The sequence below is a fragment of the Podarcis liolepis genome, assembly GCF_965112155.1.
Source record: "Podarcis liolepis genome assembly, chromosome: 4".
NCBI lineage: Eukaryota > Metazoa > Chordata > Lepidosauria > Squamata > Lacertidae > Podarcis > Podarcis liolepis.
Window position 1 is genome coordinate 104,230,310 of NC_139558.1, and position 25,170 is coordinate 104,255,479.

Sequence of the window (25,170 nt, forward strand, 5' to 3'; positions counted from 1 at the left end):
GTCCCAGTGGAGCAGACCGGACATTGCTTTTGCTACCAATCTGCTCAGCAGGGAAGCTACAAACCCGAGTGTGAGTGCCTGGAATGGTATCAAGAGGGTGTTGCGTTATCTGCAGGATACCAAGGATTTCTGTCTCAAGCTGTCAGCTAAGGGTGATGGCTAGCTGATGTGCAGGACAGATAGTGATAGGGCGAATCTGGCTAACAGGAAGTCCGTATCTGGGATGGTGGTAAGGTTTGGGGACTCTTTGGTTGGGTGGAAGTCCCGGTGTGCTGGTCCCGGGGGTTAATCAAGAGGCAAGGTCTAAGTCCAGTCCGTGGTCGATGAAGCAATATGAAGGCAGTCCCTTAAAGTTGAAGCTGTGTGCAGGGCAGGGACTGTCAACTACCAACGTTGCTCCCGCAACTTGGGACTGGGGCTGGCTGGCTTTTATATGTCCCGAGGCATAGGGCGGCCCTGATCCTCAAAAGTCTCGCCTCTCCTGGCCAGGAGGCGAGCACTCTTCCTGCGGGAACTTAGTTCCTTCTGCCTCTCTGCCCTAAGCCTCTGCAGCTCAGGAGAGGCTGGAGGGTTACCGGACCCAGAGGCAACCCCAGCTTCCTCTGACGGGGCTGAGAGTGGAGCACCTGCAGGCAATGGGTCCTCCATCACCTCAGGAGCCAGAGCAGACTCAGCTGGTGCCTGCACCTGAGGATCCAGCACAGGTGAGGACCCTTCAGGCTCAGGCCCCAACCCTGGCTCATCTGCTTCTGGAGGCGGGGAATCCTGTGCAGGCTGGGATTCCTCAGGTTCATCATCTGAATCCGAATCCCAGGCCATCACACCCGGAAGCAAAGTCTCATTGCCCTTTCCTTTACTGAAGCTGAATTCAGTACGCTGTCTGAGCTTTGCAGGGAATATGAATTCTATGTTTGTTTGGTTCAAGAAATCTGCAGGTATTGTTGTTTGCCCATCACAGTGTGGGAGGACAATCAACCCTGTCTGAAGTTGGCAGAGTCTGGGCAGTTTAAGGCCAGAACCAAACACCTAGACATGCGTTTCCAGAATGTGTGTCAGAGTATCCAGTTAGGCTTGGTGAGATTGCAGTACTGTCCAAACCAGAAGAACCTGGCAGATGGGGACATGAAACCTTTGAGCTTTCAGCATCATGGGGAGTTCTGTAAAGGTCTGTGTTTGGGGTAAGTGGTGAAACTTACGAGCCCCCAGCAGTGCAGGACGAGAGGGGGTGTGATGGGGAATCGGAGTTTACAGGGTTAACAGCTCAGAACCCATCGTTCTGCCTGTTCTGGGGAGGAGCTGTCTTCAACTTCTGGAGAAGCTGTTTCTTTGTTCTGTCTGACTTTCGCTTTTGCTGCCAAGCAAGGAAGCAAGATAACTGCTGTCTCGGATGGTTTGTTTATTTTTACTGTTCTACTGTAAATAAAGCTGCTAGTTTAGAACAACAGCATGTGGACTCTTATCTTCTGCAAGGTTATACACTAAGCGGCTTGCGCTGTGCACACTCCGCTACAAGTCCAGAAAGCTGATTGGAACACAGGGAAGTGTGCCAGACTCCACAACACTTTGCACCTCCAAGGAGTCTTCACCCAACTGGTGGATCAGACCCTTCTTCATGTAAATATGGTGAACCAGTTCCATCTTCCACAAAGGTTTGCCTTAGCCTTTGTACTGGAACAGCTAGTGACCACATCTGCGCAGATCATCCTGGCGTTTGGACTCTGCCCAAACATTTCACAGGAAAAACTTCCACTGCTTCCAACACAGCAGTGCCACCTGCTGGTTGCAGAGATGGTTGGGATGACGTGGCAGCCGACTCCCCTTGCTCCTCCTGCTTTGGAGATTTCACCCCCTGAACAGGAAACACCCCCCTCGTGCACTCTTCCTCGAAAAGCCTCCCTTTTGTGGAGCTTTCGGTTTCAGGAACACATCCCTGCATGGTCTGGGATACTGTTTCAGCTTTCCCCGGGGTGTAACTTCTGGCAGTCTGCTCAGCAGCCCCCGCCATCTTGAAGTGTCCATCATGTGATGCAGCTTTAATTCCTAGTACACCAGTCACCTAAAATTGCTGATGTGTTAACCAAGCTAAATCTGATGGGTGCTAACCCTGTAGACACACCAATGACAACAGGTTATCAGGTAGATGACACTGAAGGAGCATTTTCTGGCACTACACTGTACAGAAGTGTGGTAGGCAAACTAAATTTCATTGCCCGATGTTCAAGACCTGACATTGCAGTTAGCTGTAACTTGCTAAGCAGACAAGTCAACAATCCTACTGTTAAGGATTGGAAAGCTCTGAAACACTTAGCACACTATTTCAAAGGCACTATGCATTACAGGCTGACATTTAACAATCAGAAGTCTGGTGGTCTTGAGATATTTGCTGATGCGAGTTTTGGAAGTGACACTGCAGACGGGAAAAGCACATCTGGAGTTTGCTATATGTACAACCAGGGTCTATTTGATTGATCGTGCATGAAGCAAACAACAGTAGTTTAAGTTCTTGTGAAGCTGAACTGAATGCATTGTTTTATTCACTTGTGGATTGTGAATGGTTGCAGGGGCGCCGACTTATAAAAAATATTGGGGGAGCCCGCGGAAGCTCATGAATAATAAATAAGCTCATGAATATGCCGATAAAGTGGTGCCGCCTCCTCGTGAGCGAATAGGGGAGAGCGTGCTGCGCCTATTAATCAGCTCCGAAGGAAATTGGGTGGAGCTTTTGCTTGGGAGGGAGGGCAGGAGGCATGCAGCCCGACCCTGTGCATTTTGGGCTGGGGGAGGGGCGGCGGTGGCGCTCTGCTGGAGGGGCGCCTGAGATTATTGGGGGGGCGGAGCCCCCCAAACGAATTTTTGAGGGGGCTCAGGCCCCCTCAGGCCCCATGGAGTCGGTGCCTATGAATGGTTGTTACAGTTGTGTAAAGACATGAGAATTCCTGTCAAATGTCCAATTCAGATTATGACTTCTGAAGGTTGTAAGCAAAGCACGAAGCACTTGCAATTGAAGCTGCAACATACTAGAGAATGTGTTGAGAAAGGACTCATAACGGTGTCCTACATGCCAGGTAATGAAATTCCTGATGATTTATTGTCCAAGGTTGTTCCGAAGGATCAACACTGTACCTATGTACAGAAATTGGGTTTGTACTGATAATGTACTGACACGCTGCCCAGTGGTGTTCACAGAAAGGGGGAGGATGTTAGTTTCTGTTTCTCACTGTGCAGCTGTGCAGAGTCCCAGGACTCTGTTTACATTCCAGAGACTTTGCAGTCTCACGGGAAAAGGGAGACAGGATGTGACATTAGTGGTTTCCTGTTTCCTTTGTTCCTTTGTTCAGTTGCTCTCTGCTTTCATAGAGAGAGGATGTCTTTTCTGTTCTCGTAGTTTAGAAATAAAACTCTTTACAATGTAACCAAACCTCTCGTCTCTTCCCTGTGCTGGGAACCCTGCTGGATAGAATGTGCTTGAGGCCTTATCAAAGGCTCAGGTCATTATACACGTCGGAGGCGATTTCCAAGGTTCAGCTCGGAGGAAGATGAGGCCTTATCGGCTTGGCCGAGCAGAGATTCCGACAAAGATTCACAAAATGTTTAGGGGTCTGCGTACCCCCAGGAAAAAAAGCACTGGATCTAACCATCATCTTTCTTTTTCCTTTTACAAACATTTTATTGGTTTTGAATGAATCATAGAATTATAGAGTTGAAAGGGACCCCAAGGGACATCTAGTCCAGTCCTCTGAATGCAAGAAACTCAGCTAAAGCATTCATGACAGAATGAACCACGCACATCACAAACACAATAACAACAGTTATGTAGAAGTGTCCATGTACTGTTCGAGTAGGAACCTAGACGGCTGACCAGTGGAATGAATAAATGTTTACTCCCAGCATCTAGTGCTTAAACCAAATGGAAGTACAATCTCCATATTGATGCAGTGGGAAGGGGGTGGGGGTGGCGAAACTGCCTGTCCAAAGAGAAGAAGAGAAGGAGGAGTTTGGATTTGATATCCCGCTTTATCACTACCCTAAGGAGTCTCAAAGCTGCTCACAATCTCCTTTCCCTTCCTCCCCCACCACAAACACTCTGTAAGTTGAGTGAGGCTGAGAGACTTCAGAGAAGTGTGAGTAGCCCAAGGTCACCCAGCAGCTGCATGTGGAGGAGCGGGGAAGCGAACCCGGTTCACCACATTACGAGTCCACCGCTCTTAACCACTACACCACGCTGGCTGATGTTGTTTCATTCCCCCTCTTTTTTTTGTTAGAGTGTATATTAATTTCCCAATAAAAACCCTCCAACTAACATATCAAATCATAATCCAATAAAAATAAAAAGCTAAAATAAAAAAGATCAAATTGTCTTCCGAATTGTAATTTTGATTTTACGACTTCCCATAGCCTGAACCTCGAAGCATATCCAAATCTCAGTCCTGCCTCTCATTTCATTCCCCTTCTAACAACTCTGCTGTGTTGTGTCAAATGTCCATACAGGTTTATATGCCATCTTTGATCAATCCTGCCTGCAGTTGTTGGTCCACCCTGAAGCTCGCAATGCCTCATGGAATCATAGAATCATAGAGCCGGAAGGAAACCCCAGGGGTCACCCAGCCCAACCTCATGCATTGTTGGAATCACCGCTGAACAATCCCTGGTGGGTGGTCCTCCAACCTCTGTTTAAAAATCTCCAACGAAGGAGAGTCCACCACCTTCCGAAGGAGTCTGTTCCCCCATCAAACTGCTCTTACTGTCAGAAAGTTCCTCCAAATGTTTAGTTGGAATCTTCTTTCATGCCATTTGAATCCAACCTTCTGGAGAAGCAGGATATAAACTTGCTCCATCTTCCATGTGACAGCCGTTCAGATAGTTTAATATGGCTATCATATCCTCTTTTCCAGGTTAAACATACCAAATTGCCTCAGCCATTCCTCATAAGGCTTGGTTGTTCTCCAGTTATATACATTCCAGAGTTAGACAAAAAAGATTCATACACTTTCTGATACTGAAGAACCTCCTGCTTCCATAAAAGATTGCCTATAAATGATCATACCTGAGCTATCTGGAGCCAGTCATACTGAGGACCCCTCAACTGGATTCACAAAGGTTATTATAAGATGGGTCAGCACCACTCAATAAGGTCCTGAACATAGAACAACCCCCTGGATGTCCACCCCTTGTCCTGGAGATATTTGTTTTGATCATGAAAATCCAGAAATGGAATTAGTGGAGATTTCTGAGGACCTACAGTATTCCTCCATCTCTTCCATGTTTCTCAGGTTGCACACAGAAATGACATATTTATATTGTTCTGTATGTAATACTGTAATAGACTGCTTTAACAAATGATGGTCAAGTTTCTTTCCTAATTTTAATCATATCTCTGGCCTAATAAAATCTGGAACTTTTGATGTCATGTTATTCTGGGTTTCCAGTCCTGAAAAAGCAGGGATTTATTCAGTGGTGGTGACCCTTTTTCAGCTTCAGGGCCATGTTTTCTTATCAAAAGCTTTCTGGGAGCCACATCCCAGAGGTGGGTGTGGCAAAATGGGTGTGGTCAGACATATACTCCTCTTAATCCAGGCAACCCAGAACAGTTGTCATAGTTCCAAGACAGATGGCAGTTGGGTAAAATCACTTGGGGAGAGTGCAGAATGGGGCCAGTGAGGGATGTGGCCTGGGCAGGGTCCTGAGGGCAAGACAGAGCTGCCAGGAGGCCTGTACAGTGGTACCTCTGGTTATGAACGCTTCTGCTTACAAACGCTTCAGGTTACGAACTCCGCTAACCCTGAAGTAGCTGCTTCTGGTTGTGAACTTTGCCCCAGGATGTGAATGGAAATTGTGCACAGGAGGTGTGTGTGCAGTGGGAGGTTCCATTAGCGAAAGCGCGCCTCAGGATAAGAGGCTTAAGAACGGAACTCCGGAACGAATTAAGTTCGTAACCAGAGGTACCACTGTATTAAGTTTCGAGGTATGGGGTTGGGGGGGGATTCTCCTTGTGGTTTCAAGAACGGAGCCTCATACTAAATCCCCAATCAGTAGGACTTCATTCAGTAATGCATTACATCTCTATTAGGACACAGACTATACAGCATAGGCAAAGTATGCATAATCTTAGCTGTTCATCCTTTACCCAACCACTTTCTGCCTCGTCAGCACTTCACCATCTCTCATCAAGCCATAGTTCATGAAAAACACTTACCCAACCCATTTGATTTTAGTATCTGTGTCAGAACCCTCCTTGTACCTTATCTGGAGTTGTTTTTCTCTTTAACAATCGGCCATTAATTTCCCCTTTAACTGGTTTTTACTAGTCTTGTGGTCAGTTCCCATTCCTGTGTATGTTACGCTGGCCTCACTTATTAATGGGCCTAACCTGGGTCATTTTTTCAGCCAGAACTTGCTGGAACTCAGTTCTGGCCCCTCTTGGGTGGGTGCCATTGCCATCCTAAGAAAACGAGGGAGGTGTTCTGAAACTTCTTTTTTCTAGAAAAATAGCAGAAAAATAGCACTGGACCTAACAGTTGCCCTACCTCAGTTCCCCATTCTTTAAAAAAATAAAAATCTGACTATTTATATTCATCAATGCATACAGGTATCACACTGTTTTATTCTCTGCCTGCCAACCCACCTATCTGGTATTCCTGCTCTGCCCATTACAGGATTCTCTGTGAATTCCCTCTAGCTGTGAAGCTGTTGTCTCTTTCAAACTACCTTCTGTTCCACTCTTCCGAAGTCTGCTGGATACGTAGAATGATAAAGAATCCTAAGCCTGGAGGTGGGATTGGGGTCCGCTCTCCACAGTCTCCCTGACTCTGTAAACTTGGAAGAGATGCTCCAGGTCTGGGCAGTTTGGATGCCATGGGAATTGGGATGGAACAAAGCTCTTTCTACAGTAAAACAACCCCCCGAGATGTCCACCCTAGCGCCTCCACAGAAACACTATAAATTTTATTTATATCCCGCCCTCCCCAGCCGAAGCCGGGCTCAGAGCGGCTAACAACAATAAAACAGTACAATGGTACAACACAACACAACACAACACAACACTCTAAAATCATTCATTATTAAATTCAACCAGAGTGTTGTAGCAGGAGATCCCCCCCCATGACATCGTGTTGCACAAGCACCGTCTCTCCACCCCCGCGCCACTGCCCCTCATAGGATGATCCCGACGGAAACCCCTTCGACTTTCATCGAGATGGAACCCCAAGGAGCCCCGCGCGACCCGGATCTTAGGTATGGCACATCAGACTTTTACTAAGCTTGTGCGGAGAAAAGGATTGCGCGGTGTCCTCCCTCGCAATCTTATCTCCGAAGGGGGGAACTGTAGCAGGAGATATCCCCCCCTTCATGTCATCGTGTTGCACAAGCACCACACACACGCACACACCATTCCCCAAGCCTGGAGATGTCCCTTCTAGAGGGGCATCACCCCAAAGAACGATAGCCTTCCGTAAATAAGGAAGCACTAACCCCTTTATTTTCTATGAATTTTCTTACAACGCTCCACTTCGCCCTATCCTTATCATGAGTAGACCGGCCGCCCAAACTCTGGGTCAGTCGGTTGCCGTTTCAGCCAATCAGCGTTACCGAACAGCGCCTCTTGTGGCGACCACGCTGGTACTGCAGGCAGCAGACTCCCGCTTCCTTGTCTTTGACAGCCTCTTAATACAAAGTTTCCGAGTTCAATTGACCGTGACTGATTTAATCAAAATGTTGCAAGCCACTTCCTGAAAGGCGAAAGTATTTTGAACCTCAATGACGGTAATCTTCATAAATTCATCATAAATCAACCGTACGTCGGATTTTCACCGGACTACTTTTATTCTGCTCCATATCTCAAGGACTGTCAAAGGGGGGTGGTTTGATACCAGCCAGCCATAATCCCTTGACCGGCCAGGCACGTACTCTGCAGCCCTGCCCCAGTTGACACAGCAACCTTGATAATCATCTTGATGGGCTCAGACGAAGAACTATCAGAGGCACAATGAACTGCATACACTAGTGGATTCAACACGGACTTTGACAAAGGGACTGTGACCGGATTCCCCTCAGGGGGCAGGAAACTGCGCCTTTCTCTTTGTTTCTAAAAATGACTCATGAGGAGGAAGGGAGGAGGCTCCCGCCAGGTGTCAGGATGCTTAGATTACCTGTGCGACCCCTCCCCTGACTCCTCCTGTTCTTAATGTAGTCATGATGTAGATATGATGTATTTCTAGGGGTGTAACTTAGGGGATTATGAGCTAATAAAAATTGGGGTCTTCTTTTGTTCGGGGCTTCCATTTTGCTTCACCTCGTGGGCGGTGGGAGCCCTGCCGCGACAGTCTTTTCTACCATAAAGACCAAGCCTACTGGCTGCTGATTTGCTTCCAATTTGCTCTGGTTGGTGTCTTGATTTTGTCCAAGGGAGCCCTTGGATTTTCCGGTAACAGTGTAGGATGGAGGGGCTCACAGCATTGACACCCCCAGCAGGTCTGGCTTCTCCATCTGTCGCAGCTTTGGCTCCGGCACAGAGGAAGCCGGTCTCTGGGTCTCCCACAACTGTCTCTGGGTCTTGCTTTCCTAGTTAGACAGCCCCCTCCCATTAGCCTGGGTTGCCCCCCCCCTTGCTGCAGCTCTTGCAACCCAGCTCCTTCTTTGGAGATGCTGAGGAGGACACTCAAGTGGCCAGAGAAGGCCCTTGTCTTGCCAAGAAACTTGTCTGTGGGAATCGTGCATCCATAATGCTATGGAAAGGGTGAATGTCTTCTAGAATTCTCTGGTGTCACCAGAAGAGGAAGCCGTTCTTTTCAGTCAGGTCTGTTCTCAACTGCAGAGGATGAGTAGCCTTGGGAGTCTCTTGGGGAGATGGAAGTGTTGAAAGGACTGAATCCACGAGGGAGAGCTACGTGCTCTGAGATGGGGGAACTTCGGGCAAAGGCCAGCAGAGAAGGGATGCTGTTGACTGCTGGTTTCTATTCCTCCCCACTTTCCCAAAGGGCGTAACATCTGAGGTCCTGTGGGAGGAAAGAGCGTCTCAGGGTCAGGGGCCAGTCTGGGCCAAAACGGCCCTCAGCTGCCCCCACCACAGAGTCCCTGGCTCTCATCTATATTATTGCACTTTATGTGTTGTTTATGTGCAAGATAAACATTTGATATTGTGATGAGAATATATAGAAGAGTATTGTTTATGTGACTGCACACCCAGTTTCGTCTTGTGTGTTTGTCCATTCCAGGAACAGCATTCCTGACCTAGATTTTCACAAGAAGTCCCTAAAATGATTCCCCTTTCAAACAGGATACGTGAATCTAAGCCAGTAGGGTCCTCCTCTCTGGCAGACGGACAATCCCTCCCCCAAAGCCCCTCCCTCCCCCACTTCCCCATGGGGGTCTCCCACACCACCCACTACTCATCAGGATGGCTTTGGCCATCTCCTGCTTGGAGCAGTTCTGGGTTCAGAGCCCCCTGAGCTGAGCTGCCTGGCAGTTCTGAATCACCTCCGGCAGGTACAGCTGATCTTCCTCCAGCAGCTGAAAGGCAAAAGTCAGGCTGTCAGTTCCTCACGAAGGGAGGGCTTCTCCACACCCCAGAGTGCAGAGTGGGGGGCAAGGAGGGCAGGTCTGAGTCCCTGCTCTGGTTCTCCCCAATACTCACCCCTGGGGGAGAGATGTGCAACCGCAGCACATCTGCAAAGAGAAGGACATGGGGACAGGTGAGTCCGTCCCTGAGCACCTGGCAAGGCTATTCCAAGAGTGTTCTCCTGGGTTTCAAGTCCTATGGCAGGGAAGGAGGGACATCCCAAGCCTTGGGGGCTAATCCTGGCCTCCTTCAACCAGAATGTGGCTCCCCAGGCTAACAAGATGGTCAATATCCGGTTCCACTCCACCCTTTCAAAATTTAAATCTCAAAACAGATCCCAACTTTCAGAGCATGTAAACCACATGAGTGGAAAGACTGCTGCTCCACTCACAGAAGTAGGACTATGCTTCCTTCTCCCACCCTTGAAGTAAACGTCTATGTAACGAAACCGAATCGACCCAAGTCTGCCTTCCTCCGCCAACCTCAGCTTCGCTCTTCAAGCCAAAAGACAACACTTCCTGTAGTGATCAGGTGGGATTGCTATGAGGATTTATAACAAATATAGAGTAAGCCATCTGTGTCAGCAATGAAAGCATTGCGTTGACTGGGTTTAAACTATTTTCATATGATTCTTGATCAATCCACTCCTCTGCATCCCTGTTCCATTTCTCTTTCTTCACAAGTCACGTACCCACTTAGACAGGCAGGCGTCCTGGGTCATCAAAGACAGTGGGCAATTTCTTTGCTGTAGCTTTTCTGATATGTTAATCTTAAGCTGTTAATTTTAGGGCCAGGAAACAGGTCTCACATAAAGGTGATAATGATTGTTGTCCTCCTGGCCATCCTTCTTATCATATGTATTGATTGTTTATGACCTCCGGGGTTGCTGAATGCACTCCTTTTAAGTTTTCATCTACCCCCAAAATATGCACGCTTAACTAGTGTTTGTAGTTTAACTTTTCCCCACGTGGGGTCTGTTGAAATGCTCAGAAGAAATCTGATTGGTTCTTATAAACACTCTGTGAAAAGTTCTTTTGTGAATAAAACGACCTGGGCCGAGGGGTAGACAGAGAGAGACACAGACAGAGATTATTATACGCACCCTTCCCAGAGTCTTGCTGGTTCAAGCCTCTGTGTGTATTCTTGTTAATCAGAGTTCAATCCTTCCTTTACTTTGGGAACGCCTCACTTCCCCGTCCCCGGGCGAAATCCCCTGGCCTTTCATTGGTAGAGCTGCCACCACGCAGGTAGTGTTTACCTCAGTGCTGCGCAGGGACTGACTGAGCGGGCGGCGAGATGCTTTCAGCCTCGGACACTTGGTGGGTTCTGAAATGGCCGTGCAGGCCAGATTCACGACCCTGGCGGGCTGGATTCAGCCCACGGGACATAGTTTGAGGACCCCTGGCCTACACTGACTGGCAGCTCCCCAGGGATTTCGTCCAGCCATTGCAGGAGATGCCAGGGGTTGACAATGGGACATTCTGCATGCCAAGCAGATACTCAAGGACTCCCCATATTTCACTAGCCTTTCGACGTTATGCTATTAGCAATCGTGTAGATTCCACCTGCCTCTTTTGAAAGAACACTCACCTGGTCAATTTAATTAATTAATTTATTATTATTATTGTTATTATTATTATTATTATTATTAATAATAATAATTTATTTATACCCCGCCAATCTGGATGGGTTTCCCCAGCCACTCTTGGCGGCTTCCAACAAAAGATTAAAATACAATAGTCCATCAAACATTAAAAGCTTCCCTAAATATAATAATAACAATAACCATCCATTTTCAGTCCATTGAATTAGCAATTAATCATTTCTGGACAAGGGAATGGCATACTTTTGTATATTAGTATAAAAAGCATGCATAGGAAAGTATTACTCATTTATGACGAGAATAGGATTTATTTATTTTGAACTTCGCTTGGTTCCTCCTTGGCAGCCAGTGCAATGGTTTCAGCAGGGCTAGAACTCAGGACCCGCTGCCTTGAGGGACACCTAAGAGCAGTTGGGCAGGGAAAGGTCTCCCTTGGGAGGTGGGGGACTCTCCTTCCTTGGAGGTTTCTCAGCAGAGATCGGACGGCCATCTGCCATGGATGCTTTAGCTGAGATTCCTGCATTGCTGGGGGTTGGACTAGATGACCCAGGGATCCCCTCCTATCTCTCCACTCCTGAATTCTAGGAGGAGCTTCCTTGCCTCCTGCAAAGCCCTTTTCCCTGCAAGCTCTTCCTCTGGTTTCTGGCCAAGGGAGGGAGATGCTCAGAGTCCAGCCAAGAGCCTCGCGCTCCAAAAGGATATCTGGGCATTGGCGTAGCCAAATAACAAATAATAAGAACCTGAGGTTCTGCCAAGCGAGAGAGGGCTGAGCTGGAGGGACTCGGCTTGGCAAGGGTTAAAGGGAACCGAGCTGCCTTCCTAGAGAGGACAGGAAGCAAGGGGGGGCTGGTCCTCCAGAGCCAAGGCCCCTCCCTCCCTGTCTTTTCCTGCAAGGAAGGGGGGGGTGTTGCTTTGTGTCTCTCCTGCAAGGGCTGCCTCGCTGTCCCTTCCTGGGATCTGGTGAGTCTCCTCTCTCTCTGGGATCTGGTGAGTCTCCTCTCTCCCCCCCCCCAGAGGGTGCAGTGGGGAGACGGGGGGGCAGGGCTGCAGCAGGGGAGGGGGCCTGGGGGGGGGCTGATCTGCTCATGCGGGGGGGGGACCCCAAGTCAGGGAGGAGAGGGTCCTGCCAGGGAGGGGCCAGGTCTGCCACGCTCTCCTTCCTGCAGATCAGAGGATCCCAAACTCATATGGCCCTCCGCCCCCCCCCCCTTTCAGAAAAGATCTCTCTTCTTTAAACAAAGGAGTCCCTGGGACTTTAACTCTGTGTGACGTCGCTCAACCTCATTGCACAACAGAGGAAACATCTGCAAATGGTTTTCCAAAGCCGGACGAGGAGGTGGACTAGCCCCCCCCCCCAAAAAAAGGGTGGGAGAGAAAGGCCAGGAATAAAGAGAGGGATCCCAGCCCAGAGTCTGGCTGCTGCATTGGGGACCAGATTCCCAGTGTCTTCAAGGGCAGGTCCCCATGGAGGCCACTGCAGCAATCCCCTCGCACCCAGAGCAGGGCATCCCAGGACCACATCCTCTCTTTCCCAAAGGGATTGTTGCGGGCAAACCAGCCGGAAATGGGCACTGCTACTCACTGAGCCTCCAGGGACCTTGGCATCAGTGGCTGTGTGTGTGTTAAGATATCTAATAGAATAATAAATTTCCTGCCCTTCAAGGGAGATGTCTTTGGCCCCACCCACTTTGCCCTTGTCCAGATACATTCCTGGCCCTTGGAGCAAAGAAAAAGGGACCCCACCCCAGGAGTCTGTCTGGAGAGTGGCAGAGAGTCCAAGTGCAAGAAAAGGAGACAGAAGCAGAGGAGTGGAGGTGGGGGGAGCAACTCCTGAGGACCCCCGGATGAGGACCCCCACTAGAGCCAAGCATCCATTTTCCACAAGATACAAATGACTCCCTTATCAGTCAGTTCAGACTTCATGTATTGACTGGAAGGCAGCAGAAACCTGACTGATTCACCTCACATTAATCCCTTCAGTTGCCTCCACATTTTGTATTTCTAGAAGGCTAGAGACATATTTCTTCTCCTCCTACTCTTCTTTTCCCCCAAAAAAGATAGCTCATGGTTTGGGCTGTAGTGCAGTTCAGCCCTAGTTCCCAGCAAGACGCATCCATGCTTGCTCAGGGAATCTTCTTCTTCTACTGACCTACAAATTCTGTAACAGAACAATGTAATTGCTTTGTAGGATTTGCTAGAGCTTCTCATTCAGACAGAGAGAACTTGGCAGAAGACCAAAGGGTTCCTTCCGATCTCTCAGAGGCTTCCTGAGAGCACAGATGGATGAGCAAGATTCAGCTGGACCTGGAGCAGGAAGAGGCCATGTCATCCAAACTGGGAGCAGTGGGGGATTCTGGGAAAACTCTGTGCAGAAGATCCTGGGTGAGGAAGACACGCTCCGCTCAGAGGTGCAGATCCAGCAGTGGAGGCAGTTCTGCTGCCAGGAGGCCAAAGGACCCCGAGAGGTTTGCAGCCGACTCTACCACCTTGACCGTCAGTGGCTGAAGCCAGAAAGGCACACGAAAGCTGAGATGCTGGACCTGGTGATCTTGGAGCAGTTCCTGGCTGTCCTTCCACCGGAGATGGAGAGCTGGGTGAGGGAATGCGGAGTGGAGACCAGTTCCCAGGCGGTGGCCCTGGCCGAAGGTTTCCTCCTGAGTCAGGCAGAGGAGAGAAAGCAGGTGAGAGAGACTTTCCTCTGGATACTCCAAAGGAGCTCCAAACAGGATGGAGAACATCCCATAATGCTCTACTGTTGGCCCATCCGTTTTCTGGGAAGGCATCCATGGAATGAGATGTAACACCCTGAATGTTTTTGTCTTTGTCATTCTTTTACTAATATTTCTCCCCATTCTCTGTTTTGAATCCTTGTTTCTTTTTCAGGGAACGGATCTCTTTGCAGAAATGGACCTGGGTTCCTGTGAGACAGAGAGGCCTCCATTGGACACCAGAGAGCGGCCACTGGGTAAGGAGGAAGGTGGTTTTTCTCCACTGGTGTCATTCTGTTGGTTTTCCAACTCATCTGAGGGTTCTTTGTCACGGCTAAAAATTGGCAGCTGTTTCTTTAATGCTTAAAAAGCTGGGTCTGCATGAGTCAGCGGCCTGCACCGGGTTGTATATATAGAGTGAGAAATGTTAGTTTGGTTTGGGTTGGTTGGTTGGTGAAAGCTGGTAGTGTTGATGTGTGTGAGAGATTTTGACCAGCTTCGGCCCATCTGAGGCTGATACAGGCTTTTCTTATCTTGAGCCCAAGCAGAGTAGTCCACACAGCAGAAGGATAAGCAGTATGTGCCACATTCTCAACTTTATTTCCACTCTATGCTGAGAGAATACAAACATGCATCTTGCCTCTGTGAGAGCAGAGAAGCAACCTGCCTCTCTAACAAAGAAACCGAGAGAAGAGTGAAAAACAGCAAACCAGTGTACGTCACATCCGGTCTCCCATTCCTGTGGGAATCCAACAGAAACTTGGAGTGTGGAATGCAAAACAATTTCTTGTGACATGCATTCGCTGCTCAGTGAGGAAGCAGAAACCAACAGTGTGTACAGTTGGCCAGTCGCTTTTGCAGAAAGGCTTTTAAGAATAAAAGCAGAAAGCACTCTGCAAGGATACTCTTCTCGTGGACTCTTTTATGCCAACAAGGGTCCGAGGACCAGGCTGAGGCAACAAAGGGAGGTCAGAACCCCCCCTTTTTTTTTACAAACACTGACAGGTTATGGGCCCAGTGTTTCTGAGCTTGTGCAGAGTGCAAAACGACTGACAGCATCTGAGCAGGGAGCTGGTGAGTCCTGGTGGTGTATGGAGCCAGTGGCTGTGCATTGGAGCAGTTGGTGGCAAGCTGTAACTGTCTGCAGTGACGCTGGGGCTGCTAGGATCTGAGGATCAGGAAAGCACTCAGCATCGGCTACTGGAAGAGTCTGAACTCCTAGAGGACCACAGTAGGCGACTCACAGAGCAGCTACACCAGTACTCTGCAAGGATACTCTTCTCGGGGACTCTTTTATGCCAACAGAACCTTTTTTTTTTTTTTACAAACACTGATATTCTTTTCATCTTGTTTTGCGGGGAGACAGTTGGGAGCAAGGGTCCAGAGGAGGGGAGATGGGTTTTTGCACATCTAACATATGAAATGGGCACAAACCTCCAAATGCTTTCAGCAAGTAAGGCTTTCTCAAAGGCCCATCTGCAGTTAGAGATGCCCTGTTTCCCCTGTGAGAGAACCAGTCACTCCTGGCGTCCTGTTTACATTTTTTCTCTTGCAGGTGACAGAATGATGCCAGCAAGACCTCCTGATCCGCCTTTTCATGGGGGCAGAAGGGAAGCAGCGGCTGTGGAACCAGATCAGGTCAGGGGAAGCTGCCTTGTGGGGACAGAGGCTGAGGGATGGAGCAATGTCATGGACTGGTTGGGCACAGAGGAATGGTGGGAGGAAGCAGCTGGGGAACCAGGAAGGGAAGATGGCTCAGAGACGAAGGAGTGGAAGTGGAGGAAGGATGAGTGATCAGAGGGAGAAGCCTGGGAAGAGGAGATGTCAGAAGCTAAAGGGGTAACAGGGCTTAGTGAGCTGGGAGACTCTGGCAGAATGCAGTGCAGAATCAGAGGCAGAAGAGGAAGGAGGCGAGTGGGAGAGGAAAGTCGAGAGGCAGAGGTGAGTCAGGAGAAGGAGGCGCCACCGGGGGCTCCCTCTCCTTCTGCCAGAATCCACCCTCCCTGCTTGTCTCTCAGAGCCAGGAAACCCCCTGCATTGCAGGAATCTCTGCTAGATTATGCAAACTTACAGACCCTCTGGGAATGAGCTGCTGCTCTCATGAGGCCCGAAACTCAGCCAAGTCTGTGAATATCGTGTTCTTGCTAAGAAAGTGTGAAGTCCAGCTGTGTACTGTGGGATTTCCTACCCATAGAACTCTGACACCAGCCTTCTGAATTTTGCCAGTAGGATTCATCTGTAGTTGCAGTTTTCATGGAATCCTAGAGTTGAAAGGGACCCCAAGGGTCATCAAGTCCAACCCCCTGTGTTGCTAGATCATCCAAGACAGATGGCCATCCAAAATTGTTGTTGTTGTTTAGTCGTTTAGTCGTGTCCGACTCTTCGTGACCCCATGGACCAGAGCACGCCAGGCACTCCTGTCTTCCACTGCCTCCCACAGTTTGGTCAAACTCATGTTTGTAACTTCGAGAACACTGTCCAACCATCTCATTCTCTGTCGTCCCCTTCTCCTTGTACCCTCCATCTTTCCCAACAACGGGGTCTTTTCCAGGGAGTCTTCTCTTCTCATGAGGTGGCCAAAGTATTGGAGCCTCAACTTCACAGTCTGTCCTTCCGGTGAGCACTCAGGGCTAATTTCTTTAAGAATGGATACGTTTGATCTTCTTGCAGTCCATGGGACTCTCAAGAGTCTCCTCCAGCACCATAACTCAAAAGCATCAATTCTTTGGCGATCAGCCTTCTTTATGGTCCGGCTCTCACTTCCATACATCACTACTGGGAAGACCGTGGCTTTAACTATACGGACCTTTGTTGGTAAGGTGATGTCTCTGCTTTAAAAAAAAAAAAAAAATTATTGGTTTTACAACATTTTTTAAACAATACAAACAAAAAGACAAACAAACATGTATAATTTCATAACCTTTTTTTCATAACCCTCATTTATCGGACTCCCCCATACCTCCCCTTTCTGCATCCCAATTTCCAAAATTATTTCAGCAGCTTCTAAGTAATTTTATCAAAAATGTGTCCTCTTAGTCTTTTCTTCAACTTAATCTTATGTCACTGTAATCCCTTTTTCTTTCTCAACACCTCGACATTTTAGCATTCATCAATTTTATAATAGTTCTTAAGATAAACTTTGAATTTCTTCCAATCCTCTTCCGCCGTCTCTTTCCTCTGATCACGGATTCTGCCAGTCATCTCAGCCAGTGTCATATAGTCCATCACTTTCATCTGCCATTCTTCCAAGGTGGGTAGATCTTGTGTCTTCCAATACTTTGCGATAAGTATTCTTGCTGCTTTCGTAGCATACATAAAGAAAGTTCTATCTTTCTTTAGCACCAATTGGCCGACAATGCCCAAGAGAAAGGCCTCTGGTTTCTTAGGGAAGGTACATTTAAGTACTTTTTTCATTTCATTATATATCATCTCCCAGAAGGCCTTAATCTTTGGGCACGTCCACCAAAGGTGGTAGAAAGTACCTTCAGATTCTTTACATTTCCAGCACTTGTTATCAGGCAAATGGTAAATCTTTGCTAGCTTGACTGGGGTCGTGTCCCACCTATAGATCATTTTCATAATATTTTCCTTTAAAGCATTGCATGCCGTGAATTTTATCCCGGTGTTCCACAACCATTCCCAGTCAGCAAACATAATGTTATGACCAATGTCCTGTGCCCACTTAATCATAGCTGATTTAACTGTTTCGTCTTGTGTATTCCATTTCAGCAGCAAATTATACATTCTTGACAAGTTCTTAGTATTGGGTTTTAACAGTTCACTTTCTAATTTTGATTTCTCCACCTGGAAGCCAATTTTCCTGTCCTGTTTGTAAACCTCCATTATTTGATAATAATGGAGCCAATATCGTACTTTGGGTTTCAATTTCTCATGACTCTGTAACTTCAATTTATCTCCATCTTGTTCCAAAATTTCCCAATACTTTGGCCATTCGGCCTCCATATTGAGTTTTTTCAATGCCTTAGCCTCCAAGGGTGACAACCATCTAGGGGTTTTGTTTTCCAACAAGTCTTTGTATCTTATCCAAACATTATATAATGCTTTTCTAACAATATGGTTTTTGAAAGCCCTATGCACTTTAATTTTATCATACCATAAGTATGCATGTCAACCAAATGTGTTATTGAAACCTTCTAAATCCAAGATATCTGTATTCTCGAGGAGCATCCACTCTTTCAGCCAGCAAAACGCTGCTGCTTCGTAGTACAATTTTAAGTCCGGCAGGGCAAATCCCCCTCTTTCTTTTATATCTGTCACTATTTTAAATTTTATTCTGGGCTTTTTGCCCTGCCAGACAAATTTCGAAATGTCTTTCTGCCACCTCTTGAAACAGTCCATCTTGTCAAGAATCTGCAAGGTTTGAAACAAAAATAACATTCTAGGCAGTACATTCATCTTGATAACTGCAATTCGGCCTAACATTGACAATTTCAAATTTGACCATATTTCTAGATCTTTTTTGATTTCTGACCAACATTTTTCATAATTGTCTTTATACAAGTTCAAGTTTTTAGATGTCAGATGAACCCCTAGGTATTTCACCTTCTTAACCACTGTCAAACCTGTTTCATTCTGGAATTTCTCCCTCTCCATACCTGTCAAATTTTTCCCCAAAACTTTAGTCTTTTGTTTATTCAATTTAAATCCGGCCACCTGACCAAATTCTTGAATTATCTCCAACACCCTTTTTGCACTAGTATCTGGCTCTTGTAAAGTAAGTACCAAATCATCTGCAAAAGCTCTTAACTTGTAATGTTTTGCTCCGACCTGTACACCTTTAACCTGCTGGTCATCTCTAATCATATTTAGCAACACCTCCAGAACCGAGATAAAAAGTAGTGGGGAAATTGGGCACTCCTGTCGTGTCCCTTTTTCTATCTTAAGTTCTTCAGTTATCACATTATTTACAATCAACTTAGCTTTTTGTTCAGAATATATCGCACCCATACCATTCTCGAATCCTTGGCCTACCCCCATCCCATGAAGATTCTTTTTCATAAAACTCCAAGAAATATTGTCAAAGGCTTTCTCCGCGTCCACAAATATCAGTACTGCTTTAGTGTTTATATTCACCTCCAATAGTTCCAAAATGTCTATTATGTTCCTCACATTATCTGATAAATGTCTTTTTTGGAGAAAGCCTGCTTAGTCCTTGTGAATCTTCTCCATCAACACTCTTTTCAATCTTTTTGCCAAAATGTCTGCAAAAATTTTGTAATCCACATTGAGTAATGATATTGGGCGGTAGTTCTTAAGCTGAGTCTTTTCAGTCTCTGTCTTTGGTATGAGTGTAATATAAGCTTCTTTCCACGATTCTGGCGCCCCTTTCCCCTCCAAAATCTCGTTGCAGACTTCCTTTAACGGTTGTACCAACCACTCCTTCAAAGCTTTATAGTATCTGGAAGTCAGTCCATCTGGTCCTGGAGATTTGCCCAATTGCATGTTCTGAATGGCACCTTCTATCTCTTGTTCTGTTATTCTCTGATTTAGATCCACCTTACTTTGATAAGAGATTTTTTGTAATCCATATTTTTTAAGGAATTCATCTATATCCTCTTCGTTCTGCAGTCCTTGTGAATATAATTTTTTAAAATAGCTCAAGAAACAGTTTCTAATCTCGTTGGGTTTAGTTATATTCTTTCCATCCACTTCTAGATTTGTAACTGTATTTAGTTTCTGTCTTTTCTTCAATTGCCAAGCCAGAAGTTTGCCACATTTATCCGCAGATTCAAATGTCTTTTGTCTCATTTGCTTTATCTTCCACTCAATCTCTTGATTCATCAATTCCATATATTGTGTCTGATATAGCTTAATCTCTCTCAAAATCTCCTGGGACTTTGGTTTTGATCTCAATTTCTTCTCTCCTTCTTTTATCTTTTCCAAGATCTTTTCCTTCTTCTCATTTTGCTTTCTCTTTTTTACCGAATTTTGTTGAATTAGGAATCCTCGCATCACAGCTTTACTTGCGAACCAGATCACTCTTTTTTCTACATCAGTTTTTAGGTTTGTTTCAAAATAGTCCTTTAAGGTTTTTTGGGCCTTTCTGTGGATCTCCTCATCTCGAAACAGGGTGTCATTCATTCTCCATCTGAATTGACCAGTTGTTGTAAGTTTCATTTCCATCTTCACGGCGTTATGGTCAGAGCAAGTCTTTGGGCAGATTTCTATCTTCTTGATCTTTGGAGCCAGCCCACTAGTAATCCAGATTTGGTCGATTCTGGTTCAGGTCATCATTGCTTGAGAGAAGAAAGTTCCCTCTCTTTCAAGAGGGTTCCTTGTTCTCCAAATATCTATCAAGTCCATATTTTCAGTCATTTCAAAGAAGGTCTTCGGAAGTCTCCCTTCCTTAGAGATTGTCTGTCTTTGTGCCTTGTCCATATTTGTAGAAACCACACCATTCATATCTCCCATGATTACTACATTGTAGTCCAAATAGTCCATCAGAGTTTCATGCAGCTTCTTAAAAAATTCCGCCTTCCCTTCATTTGGTGCATAAATTCCGACTATTAACAATTTTTCTCCTTGTATTTGTATTTCAATTGCCAGGTATCTTCCTTGTTCATCTTTAAACATCATTTTTGGGGCCAATTTCTCTTTTGCATAAATCACCACTCCTCTTTTCTTAACTTTATCCGATGAGATGAATTCTTTTATTTATAAGTAATTTCCTGTGTACCCTGGTCACATGAGTTTCTTGTAAACAAATCAAATCCAATTGTTCTCTTTTCAAAATATGAAAAACTTGGCGTCTTTTCGTAGGCATGTTCAGCCCATTACAATTCCAACTAAGGAATTGCAGGGCCATCTTGTTATTTAGCATTCACTCCTCCTACCGCTCCAAGTTGCTGCTCTTCCTCTGATGGTGGTTTAAGTCCAAATGATAGATTCAGGATGTCTACAGCTCCTTTTACCTCTGAGGTTGGGTCTACCGTTCCCTTCTGCAGATCCTCGTGGTTTTTCTCCAAAAACCTCTCTTTGTCTTGAATTGTTTTTATTTTCACCTTCTTTCCCTTGTAGTTGAAGGACAGTCCTTGTGGGAACTCCCACCTAAAAAGTATATTGTTCCTTTTCAGCAGGTAGACCAGATCTTTGTAGAAGGTTCTCACCTCCAGAATATATTTAGGGATGTCCTTGAAGATTTGTATATGGGAATTTTCAATTTCCAAGGCCTTTTGGTAATGTAGTTTTAATATTTTGTCCCTTTCTTCCTTGGATCTAAAAGTAATCAGGCAATCCCTCGGAGTCTTTCTGTTCTGTCTCCTGCCCAATCTAAATGCTGTTGTGATCTTAAATTCTTCCTCCTGCAATTCTTCCTGCCAAAAGTCAGAAAACTCTTGTGTGAGAAACTCCACGAGGCTGTCCCCTTCACTTTCAGGAACTAATCTTAATTTCAAGTTTCTCTCCTTTCTCTGTAATTCCAGCAAAGACAAGGCCGCATCATGTTCATATACTTTTTTGGAGATCGGTTCTAATTTTTCCTGTGTCTCTTCAGCAATATTTCTGGCGTCCTCTGCAATTTTACGTGTTGCAGAGTTTTCTTCAATCAGTTTATTTATAGATTCCGTATTAGAAGTCACACTTTTCGTATTCAAGTCCAACCTTGCTGTTAGTTCTGTTAATTTTTGTGAATTTTCTGTACTCTGCTTTGTCAAAGCTTCTAAAGATTGATTTATCTTGAGTAACGCCTGTGTCATTGAATCCATGGAAACAGCTGTCACTTTTTCTTGCCCAGCTGCTCCTGTCGATGTTAGGCTTGATATTGAGCCTCTTTTCTTTTGTTGTTGTTGTTTTGCTTTAGCTCTAGTGGTTATCTCATCCGCTGGGCCGCTCATGTCCCAAGGACGTTCTCACAGGAGCAGTTCCCTGATGGAAAATCCCACTGTCTTAATCTGTTGCTTTGCAACTGTTACTTCTCAACCCTCTAGAGGGAGCAAAACAAAATGTCCAAGTGAAGGAAACATAGAACTAAGAACAAAGAAACCAGGAAACTTCAATATAAATGCTGCAACACTTTTTCTATGTAGTTTCTCTGTCACCACAGTCCAATATGTCCTGGTGTCTTATTTTGGCAGTCCGTTTCAGGGGATTAAGACAGCGGAAAACTTTTCTCTTTCAAATAGGTCATGCAGGTTAATAAAGTTACTTTTTCTCCCCTCTGCCCCTGCTTGCTAGAGAGGAGGTTCGTGTCCGATGCCAGGCTTAAACAGTCCTACACTATTTTCATTCAGATGCAGCTTTATATTTTCGTTGCTTTATCTGTCATGCAGTCGGGGGAAGGCAGACTTCCTTAATTTTAACCTTCCCCGTTTCCGGCCAAATTTCAGATTTTTAAATTTTTAAAGTCCAGATAATCGTTCAATCCTACTCACGGGTTTTTCGATCCAATTTCAATTTACAGGAAGGAATCAGCGCTCTCCGTTCATGGCGACGCGGCTTCGCTCCGCGAGCTGGGTTGCGACTCTCAGCACCGCGCTCTCCCAATGCCGTTCCGGAGCCTTTAAAAAGGCTCTTTCGCAGTAAGGGGGCGCTTCTGGTGCCCACCGAGTCTCCTTGTTCACAGGCTTCCGCGCCTGTGATTTTAGGGGTCCCCCGCTTGCTGTAGCGGGTCAGACCCAAACTCGCGAAGCAGTCCTCCTCCGGAGCTCGGAGGGAGGACCGCCATTAAACGCTGGCGCCGACCGGAAGTCCCGATGTATCTGCTTTTTAAGATGCTGTCTAGGTATGCCATCACCTTTCTCCCAAGGAGCAGGCGTCTTTTAATTTTGTGACTGCTGTCACCATCTGCAGTGATCATGGAGCCCAAGAAAGTAAAAGCTCTTACTGCTTCCATTTCTTCCCCTTCTATTTGCCAGGAGGTGATAGGACCAGTGGCCATGATATTCGCTTTTCTGATGTTGAGCTTCAGACCATATTTTGTGCTCTCCTCTTTCACCCTCATTAAAAGGTTCTTTAATTCCTCCTCACTTTCTGCCATCAAGGTTGTGTCATCTGTATATCTGAGGTTGTTGATATTTCTTCCGGCGATCTTAATTCCGGCTTGGGATTCATCCAGCCCAGCCTTTCGCATGATGAATTCTGCATATAAGTTAAATAAGCAGGGGGACAATATACAGCCTTGTCGTACTCCTTTCCCAATTTTGAACCAATCAGTTGTTCCATATCCAGTTCTAACTGTAGATGAGGTGATCAGGAACTCCCATTTCTTTAAGAACTTGCCATAGTTTGCTGTGGTCGACACAGTCAAAGGCTTTTGCATAGTCAATGAAGCAGAAGTAGATGTCTTTCTGGAACTCTCTAGCTTTCTCCATAATCCAGCGCATGTTTGCAATTTGGTCTCTGGTTCCTCTGCCTCTTCTAAATCCAGCTTGCACTTCTGGGAGTTCTCGGTCCACATACTGCTTGAGCCTGCCTTGTAGAATTTTAAGCATAACCTTGCTAGCGTGTGAAATGAGTGCAATTGTGCGGTAGTTGGAGCATTGATCTTGCCACCTCTTCTTGATGTCTTCTACTTCTGATAGGTCCTTTCCACTTTTGTCTTTTATTATGAAAATCTTTGTACAAAATGTTCCTTTCATATCTCCAATTTTCTTGAACAGATTTCTGGTTTTTCCCATTCTATTGTTTTCCTCTATTTCTTTGCATTGCTCGTTTAAGGAGGCCTTCTTGTCTCTCCTTGCTATTCTTTGGAAATCTGCATTCAGTTTCCTTTATCTTTCACTATCTCCCTCGCATTTTGCTTGCCTTCTCTCCCCCGCTATTTGTAAGGCCTCGTTGGACAGCCACTTTGCTTTCTTGCATTTACTTTTCATTGGGATGGTTTTAGTTGCTGCCTCTTGTATAATGTTACGAGCCTCCATCCATAGTTCTTCAGGCACTCTATCCACCAAATCTAAATCGTCTCTTGTGTTGTTGGAAAAGAGTGTTTGTGATGACCAGCTTGTTCTCTTGGCAGAATTCTATTAGCCTTTGCCCTGCTTCGTTTTGAACTCCAAGGCCAAACTTGCCAGTTGTTCCTTTTATCTCTTGACTCCCTACTTTAGCATTCCAATCCCCTATAATGAGAAGAACATCCCTCTTTGGTGTCATTTCTATAAGGTGTTGTAAGTCTTCATAGAATTGGTCATTTTCAGTTTCTTCAGCACCAGTGGTTGGTGCATAAACTTGGATTACTGTGATGTTAAAAGGTCTGCCTTGGATTCGTATCGAGATCACTCTATCATTTTTGAGATTGCATCCTAGTACAGCTTTTGCCACTCTTTTGTTGACTCTAAGGGCCACTCCATTTCTTTTACAGGATTCTTGCCCACAGTAGCAGATGTGATGGTCATCCGAACTGAATTCGCCCATTCCCATCCATTTTAGTTCACTGATGCCCAGGATGTCAATATTTATTCTTGCCATCTCATTTTTGACCACATCCAACTTACCAAGGTTCATGGTTCTTACATTCCAGGTTCCTATGCAATATTTTTCTTTACAGCATTGGACTTTCCTTTTGCTTCCATGCATATCCGCAACTGAGCGTCCTTTCGGCTTTGGCCCAGCCGCTTCATCAGCTCTGAATCTACTTGTACTTGTCCTCCGCTCTTCCTCAGTAGCATGTTGGACGCCTTCCGACCTGAGGGGCTCATCTTCCAGCGTCATAACTTTTATATGCCTGTTGTCTTTGTCCATGGAGTTTTCTTGGCAGGGATACTGGAGTGGCTTACCGGTTCCTGCTCCAGGTGGACCATGTTTGGTCAAAACTCTCCACTATGACCTGTCCATCTTGGGTGGCCCTGCACCGCATAGCTCATAGCTTTTCTGAGATATTCAAGCCCCTTCGCCATGGCAAGGCAGTGATCCATGAAGGGGGCCATCCAAAATAGGCTTATCTTATTTCTAGACTGATCACTGAATGCAAAAATTGGTTTCTAAGCAGTGGACAAATGAGAACAAATAGTGGCCTGGATTCACCTAACCAGCGCCATCCGCTGGAAAATGGAGCCTGCTCCCCATTCCTCCCCTCCCCCTCTCCATGCCCCCATGAACCCCTTGAATTTGGCTCTAGGGCATTGGGAGGGAACCTTCCCAGAACAACTCACAAGGAGAGGAGAAAGTGGATCCTTCCATCGGGGAAACTGGAATGCTTGCGTAGGCAGAGTGACTTGAAAACCACAAGGTGGAGTTCCACCTATTTGCACAAAGACGGATACCCATAATTAAAAGGCAGAATAAAATAAGCATCCATAAATAAAATGTGCAGCTAGCAATCCTATTGAAACAACACCGCAACCCAGCCAGAT

General features: G+C 46.1%; 2 protein-coding genes across 7 annotated transcripts in view; both read left to right on the forward strand.

Annotated features, from left to right (window-relative positions):
* LOC310705066 (uncharacterized protein) overlaps positions 1 to 25,170 on the forward strand; it is a 137,372-nt gene that overhangs the window by 29,031 nt on the left and 83,171 nt on the right. The window contains exons 2-4 of one of the 6 annotated variants that reach the window (XM_083499407.1): positions 13,345 to 13,837; positions 14,040 to 14,133; positions 15,420 to 15,502. The exons of 2 other annotated variants lie outside the window; for them this stretch is intronic. In XM_083499407.1, the coding sequence (XP_083355533.1) occupies positions 13,436 to 13,837; positions 14,040 to 14,133; positions 15,420 to 15,502 (579 nt within the window). In that variant the 5' untranslated portion in view covers positions 13,345 to 13,435. Of the gene's footprint in view, positions 1 to 13,344; positions 13,838 to 14,039; positions 14,134 to 15,419; positions 15,503 to 16,009; positions 16,481 to 25,170 lie in introns of those variants that run through there. 3 more of the 6 variants (XM_083499408.1, XM_083499409.1, XM_083499411.1) reach the window with 3 other exon arrangements.
* The window catches only part of LOC310705792 (uncharacterized protein), a gene marked incomplete at its 5' end in the record, with an annotated part of 36,115 nt that overhangs the window by 3,362 nt on the left and 7,583 nt on the right, over positions 1 to 25,170 (forward strand). The gene's annotated exons all lie outside the window — the stretch shown is intronic.